Here is a 7,272-nt window from a genome sequence, read left to right on the forward strand (position 1 = left end):
CCATTATTGGTAATACCAAGAGTACATAACCAATGGTTATGTACTCTTGGTAAGCAAGTACTAATATTAAAAATCGTGGCGATCTGTCTGGGCATTGTGGGGATCTGTGGCCACCTCTTCAGTTCAGCCAAAACATGTTCTTCGATGTCACTATTATTATTATTAAACTGCACACATGTGTACGGTAGTATGAGTTGGCATACATTGTACTTATAACAGTCTGTCGGTGGTAAATACACGCCTGCCAGCCTGTTAGTGATGGCGATTAATTATTTAGAAAGAAAAGGTGTGACAACCACAACAACAACAACGACGACGACGACGACGATCACCACCACTACAAGAACAGTGGCAGCTGGTAGGGGAAAGCGGATTATGACGGGACAATTTTTGGCATAATCAGGTCCTGTTTGAGAAGGAGCAAAACATGGCACCCGAAAAACAAGGGCAGATGCCCAATGAGGCTGTTATAATATACACACCTGCAATTGGAGGACCATACATATTCTTGTTGATTTAGAATAATAATTATTTTAGTAGCCACCACAGGACATCTGCCAAAAGTTCAGGGTTTGCTTGTGAATTTGGTATTTCTCTTGCATATTATTTTCTTGCACTTCCACAAAGCTCCTAGTCCACATCATAACGATGGTCTGAGTCCTTTCTCATGACGGTTATCTGTTCATTTGGTCTTTTTGGTGAAGAATATGAAAGCATAATTTCCATAATTTGCTGTTTTCTCGAGCATCCGCTAGAGCATCCGCTAGAGCATAATCTGGTCATTTTCCGAGCATAACCCGCTTACCCCTAGTAGCTGGAGACAAAATGTACAGTCAACTTGGCTAATAACGACTGCGGATATAACGACAATTCGCGAATAACGACATAATTTCCATGCCCAGAGCAAAGTCCCATCCCAGTGTAATACATATTATCAAGAGTAGATAAACAAGAGTGTGCAACTCCGGACGCGGATCTCTCCTGCACAATCTGCAGATACCCCCGCCCACGGCGGAAATTTTTGTTGACGTCACCTTTTTTCAGGGAAACGCGGACTTTGCCGCAGAGCAGTGTGAGAGAACGTGCTGGGCACTGACCTTGTAGTGTAAAGCCCCGCCAAGTGCACGAGGGAAACCTCTCCAAAAGGCTCGCAGCGCGTGCGTCGTCGAAAAGATTACGTCAACAAAAAATTCCGCCGTGGGCCAACCCATCCGCGAGTTGCACACTCTTGTTTATCTACTCTTGATATTATTATTATTGAGACTTCGGGTATAACGACACTTCGCGGATAAGGACACTTTTTTGATACCCCGCCGAGTGTCGTTATAAGCGAAGTTGACTGCAGATGTACTTAGTAGTATTAAGTTAATACTTCAGAAGTACATTGTACTTATGTCTCACGATACACAAAGGGCACAACGGAGGTTTACAGGTTTGTCGCAACTCAGAGTTTCTTGCTCAATGCAATCATCAGGCTACACGTTGTGCCTTTTTGTGTGTAATAGTGCTCCACATTATTATCGTGTTGAGCCCTCTCCGCTGGCAGAAGGAAGTTTTCCTCCTTGTACATGTATGTCTTATGATGCATAGTTATAGAATCACCGAGATGCGTATGATTGCAGTCACTATGTAGTAGATCTGTTACTAGAACCGCCAAGGTGCCGAGGTGCACGTGTAGTTACCGAGCCCTTTGCGGATAACGCAGGCAGAGAAATTGGCCAAATGTGGTACATCATGGTACATGTACTTGTTCTGGTATGTTTCATGCCTGTTTGGCACAACAAGAATAAGAGGAACTTAGAAGTTGCGACTTGGGTGGTATTAGTCATCAAGTTGGTTGGTTGTGCCAACGAGGAACACACGCTTCTTGCTGAACTTGATACTTGACTGACTCACGGCTAGGCTGCCATCCGGCGCACACGAGGAGCACGTCGCACCTTCCACTCGGCAAACCCGCAAGACAGCACCACTCCCTGCTCGATACACAGTGTTTCGGGGAATTCACCCAGGCTCATCAGTTGAGCATGAGTAGGCTGAGGAAGATTGTGCCTGAAAAGCACCACTTATAAGTTATAGTGCTCTCGAGGTCAAATCATTACCAGGGATACAAACTAGTACTCACAGAGACGCGTTGTTTAAAAAAAAAGAGTAAAATAAAAAAAATCGTGTCCGTTCTCGAAGGGAACTCACGACGGCCGCTAACACCCGATAAACCCTGTAAACGCGTTGTTTCCAGCGCGACAAACACCTCGTGAAGTCCCAGGTACATGTACATTGTACTTCGAGTAGCAGCATGACGTCATGAGTCGCTCATGGAGTTGTGCTAAACAGACGTTGAGAGCCAGTACTAGTAGCTATTCACAACGCTGTCACCTCCAACAACTAGCCTCGAGAACAAGAAGATGAAAAAAGTGTTTTAACTCTGAGTTTCACGAACTAATCCATCATCAGAAAACAGCATGTTTGGTACGTGGTGTTAAAGAAATGGAGCAGACTTCAAGGAAGATTTCAAGGAAGAGTGCCTGTCATAAGTAGGCTTTTCCCCAAATCAGCTAAAAAAATTGTTGGCATATTGGCTTCAAAATTGGTGAGGTATTGGAAATGCAGCTCTGCTGGATGGAGTAGACTGTCACCGTACGTTGTTGTGTAGTATTTTACTAGTAACTGCTACATATGATATAATCCCAAACTGGTAAACCAGTATTAGATAAACCTTGTTAGTAACTGCTACATGTACATGACTTCCAGGACGATATCCAGGAGCGATCAAAGAATACACGACGGACGTACATGTACATGTAAGGAGAAGTCTAAAACCATGAAAACTCCCCTAGCATAATGAGGGTCAGAACCCGGTTCAACACCCATATGGTTCAAATGGTCCGAAGGGACCGCCCAGGACCGGGGCTCTGCCAACCGCGGAAGGCTGTAGTAAGGTCACTGTTTCCGAACACAGACTCAGTGTCCTCCACCTAACCCTTGTTTCATGCTGTCAGTCCAACAATAGTCATGTTCATGTACATGTACCAGATGTACTATGCGCTGCAGCGCACTGCACTGGTCGCATCAGATTCAGATCAGCACAACGTTCTGTACGCGCTGAGGGCGCCGGCCCAGGTCAATCGACTGGATTTCCATGTCCACGACATGTCGACAGTAGGTCTACCATGCCAGTCCATGGTCTTTCATTGGTCACACACTGCACTGGGCTAGTACCGGCATCTCTGCGGTAACTGATGCAGTGGTACATGGTGGTCTACATGATTGTACATGGTGTGAACATGCAAGGAAGGACCCAGCTGTCACTGTGTCAGTGGCTAGCTAGCTGCCTAGGCTGTAGGTACTAGGTAGTACTCATGAGTCATGGACATCATTGGTACTACTAGGCTGTAGATCTACATAGTCATTGCTACATTGTAGTTGAAGCGTGTACTCCTGATCTTGTAGGTAGATGTCATTGTGCGTCTTGCGATACAGAGCCGTACTGTTATGAAGTCTGCTTTCATCATTCGATTTTCATGTTTGTTAGCCCAAGATTGTCCTCGGATGTATGACCAGAATGGCGAACTCAAAGCAGCCTTCAAATGGCCACAATTATAGGCCGGAATGTGATGACATGCTTCCCAGCGTTGAACAAATTCTCAACGAAAAAATATCGTTGTTTGAACGAGCATTGAACACGGCCCATGGTCAGCAAGAGCGGCGACGGGTCGAGGAGATACGCACAAGTTGCGAGGATCGAGTCGACAAGTTCGCAACGGCACTCACGAAAGCATGCGAGACAACGTCTGAAAAAATGATACGGCAAATGGATGAGAAAACAAAGCTACTTCTTGCTGAAAAGGAGCGGGAAATGGAGGAAGACAGCCGGAAGAAGTCGGAAGAGTTCGCGAGGCGCTGCCTGCGAGCACGGGAAAATTTACAAACAGAGCTGGAAAAAGAAGCCGATCGAGAGGCGACCAGGTTGAAAAACAAGGTAGACGAGGCCACAGGGAAACTCCGGTCAGATTATACGCAGGATCATAGCAAGCGGTGCTCATCGCTGGCAGACTCCGTCAGGCGGGATGCAGCGGCGACCTTGGCTGCGGACGAGGCGGCCGTCATGCGGAAGCATCGTCAGCGCATGCTGGATACCATAGCCAGCACGACCCAGCGATACGATTTCCTGCTGCGGGATGTGGAGCGTCGCTCGATGGACGACCACCTGCACTTGTCGGCCCAGCTGCTCGAGCTGCAACTGTCGCAGTCGTTGGGAGCAGCGGAGATGGAAATGCTTGAACATACCCGCCAGTGGTGCGGGCGAATGGGTCAGCCGCTTCAGGCCCTGGGCGATGCTGTGCCTGAGCTGGGCGAAGTGCGACAACGGCTGGAAGCAAGGCATCACCTGCGGAAGTACAAGCTGAAAGGTGATTGACGAAGAACACTCATATCACGGAGAAACAGTGAGTGACTTGGGAACATGAAAACAAAGTTTGGCTTCATAGATGTAGAGGGGACGGCTCGATACCGGGACGCTTTGACAGCCAAATTTGTATAGACCCAAACCGATCATCAGCGTTGATTTTTCACTCGAAATATGTTTGTGGAAGGAAACTGGCATGTTGAAGTTTGCTCTGGGGCCAGAGTCAATCGAACTGAGCCACTCCTTTGTGTTGACCCATTACCATGATTACCTCCAAGTTGCCCAATTTTTCGCTTCAAAAAAGTTCAAATCAAAGGTGGCTCCAAACCGGACACGTTTTAGAGTGCACGTCAAATTCACTCTGGGTCTGAAATTAGGTAATTGCTATCGCTCCACGACGGCCAGTACAGAGTAACAATAAGCCTTGTGTGTGTTTCCATTAGTTTTGATTGGTATGCGGTGCTTTATTGGCGAGAGGCGAGCCGCTGTTTACCTGCGACAAGAAGTTGATTTTTTGAAAGTCGTAAAACTCAAGTCGCAGTGCGAAGCAACACGTCAAAAACTCACCTGCTTGATATGGCGCTTCTGGTCATCGCAGAGCCATGAAATCTTGACTCGGAGTATAACACATCGAAGTCTCACTGTGACATATGTTTTCTAATCAAAATACCAAGAGAGAAAGTGAATATTGAGTCCGTTCCGGTTTGCAACCTGTGTCCTATTTGAAACCGTCCCCTCTACACTAGTGTCAGACCTCTATCTGATATCGATTCTATAATTATTGTAATGGGTCTGTGTTGGAATTGTGATGCCCTGCAAATTTGATGAGAGAATTATTATGAGAAACGTGTGCAAGTTTTCTCTCGGTACTGAGTGCAATAAGCTGGCAAGGAGACGGCTGTGGACTGTGGTAGTACAGTATGGGTATGATCAATGCAAGTACTCAGTACCCAATGTAACATAATCATTATCAGTGTCATTGCCATGTAAGCAGTTGTTGCTACAGTGCTATGAAAAGAGTACGTCATGCAGGTCGGGGCGCTGTGCAGCTCCAGACTTGTGACCACTGTGTGTGCCGCTGTGCAGGCACTGCTACAGGGCGCAAACTTGACTCACAATTGCTACCGGCGAAGGTCGTCCAACGCCACCTTCGAACCAACCAGTGCCTCCTTACAACCCATTGATGATACCGTCAGCACCACTCCTCTGTGGATGCCCTCTGCCTTCCCACTGACAGTCTCTTCGCTGCCAAGGACAGGGGAAATGTGACCGGACTATGCACATTGGACATGTCGAAAGCATTTTGACAAAGTCTGCCACACCCAGCTCATTGTTGATCTGTTTGATGTCGGTGTGTGCGAATCGCCCCCGCCTGGTTTGTAAGCTACCTGACGACGCAAGAGCAGATGGTTTGCATTGGGCCAACCACGAGTCAGGCCACCCCCTGCATGTGCGGGGTGCCGCAAGGATCTGTTCTAGGTCCTGTGCTATTTTCCATTTACATGTACACCCGCCACATTCCCTCCGTCCTGCACCCTGTACCCAGCATCCAGTTTGCAGATAGCATAGCATTGTATTCATCGCAGAGTTCTGCTGGCGCTGCCCTGTGCTACGTTCAACCAAGAGTACATAACCCCCCAGAGTGTGCAACGCCTGATCCAGCTCTGCATAGGGTCTTGGTCGAGCGTAATTGGATCTTCTGATGTCATGCGTACACTCCACACCAGCACAAGGCCGGTCTCGAGGCAGAGTACCGTTGATTTTGATCCGAGAGTACCCGCGACTCCCCGGGTTCCCCTCAGATGTGCACAGTATGTATAATATGACGCAAAGATCCGATTATGCTCGACCAAGACCCTATGCAGAGCCGGATCAGGTGTTGCACACTCTGGGGGGTTATGTACTCTTGGTTCAACGGAACGTCCAACCTGAAATGCTAAGAACGCCACAGCCTAAATGACGGTGTTGGTTTTCCGGCAGCTTTTGGAATATTTAATGATCCAATACAAATTGTTTCTAAGAACGTGCTATCAGAAGGCAGCAAGATTGCTGAAAGATAAGAATGCCCCAGGCTAACCCCATGGAAACAAGTTAGGGCGTCCAACTCTACTGTAAACAGTCTGCGCTGTACATCATCACATCTCTTTGCTGTACATCATCACATCTCTTTGCTGTACATCATCACATCTCTTTGCTGTACATCATCACATCTCTTTGCTGTACATCATCACATCTCTTTGCTGTACATCATCACATCTCTTTGCTGTACATCATCACATCTCTTTGCTGTACATCATCACATCTCTTTGCTGTACATCATCACATCTCTTTGCTGTACATCATCACATCTCTTTGCTGTACATCATCACATCTCTTTGCTGTACATCATCACATCTCTTTGCTGTACATCATCACATCTCTTTGCTGTACATCATCACATCTCTTTGCTGTACATCATCACATCTCTTTGCTGTACATCATCACATCTCTTTGCTGTACATCATCACATCTCTTTGCTGTACATCATCACATCTCTTTGCTGTACATCATCACATCTCTTTGCTGTACATCATCACATCTCTTTGCTGTACATCATCACATCTCTTTGCTGTACATCATCACATCTCTTTGCTGTACATCATCACATCTCTTTGCTGTACATCATCACATCTCTTTGCTGTACATCATCACATCTCTTTGCTGTACATCATCACATCTCTTTGCTGTACATCATCACATCTCTTTGCTGTACATCATCACATCTCTTTGCTGTACATCATCACATCTCTTTGCTGTACATCATCACATCTCTTTGCTGTACATCATCACATCTCTTTGCTGTACATCATCACATCTCTTTGCTGTACATC

At 46.7% G+C, this 7,272-nt stretch overlaps 1 protein-coding gene across 3 annotated transcripts; it reads left to right on the plus strand.

Annotated features, from left to right (window-relative positions):
- Window positions 1-3,476: 3,476 nt before the first annotated feature.
- LOC135819802 (uncharacterized) lies at window positions 3,477-6,614 on the plus strand. Of its 3 annotated transcripts, none has more exons than XR_010553981.1 (2): window positions 3,477-4,442; window positions 5,501-6,614. XR_010553981.1 is itself a non-coding variant. In XM_065333070.1 (2 exons), the coding sequence occupies exons 1-2, from the start codon at window positions 3,551-3,553 to the stop codon at window positions 5,584-5,586; spliced, it is 942 nt and encodes a 313-aa protein (XP_065189142.1). In that variant the 5' UTR covers window positions 3,477-3,550; the 3' UTR covers window positions 5,587-6,614. The 3 variants fall into 3 exon arrangements, 1 of the variants encoding a protein (XP_065189142.1); XR_010553982.1 differs by having other exon boundaries at window positions 3,477-4,406; window positions 5,452-6,614; XM_065333070.1 differs by having other exon boundaries at window positions 3,477-4,406.
- The last annotated feature ends 658 nt before the right edge of the window (window positions 6,615-7,272 follow it).

This window comes from Sycon ciliatum, chromosome 6, assembly GCF_964019385.1.
Source record: "Sycon ciliatum chromosome 6, ocSycCili1.1, whole genome shotgun sequence".
In the NCBI taxonomy this organism is placed as follows: Eukaryota; Metazoa; Porifera; class Calcarea; order Leucosolenida; family Sycettidae; genus Sycon; species Sycon ciliatum.

Bases quoted from the DNA above. Each gene is read 5' to 3' on its own strand.
- LOC135819802 (XM_065333070.1), top strand. From the start codon at position 3,551: ATGACCAGAATGGCGAACTCAAAGCAGCCTTCAAATGGCCACAATTAT. The intron at 4,407-5,500 runs GTGATTGACGAA...GCACTGCTACAG, and splicing joins GCGGAAGTACAAGCTGAAAG to GGCGCAAACTTGACTCACAA.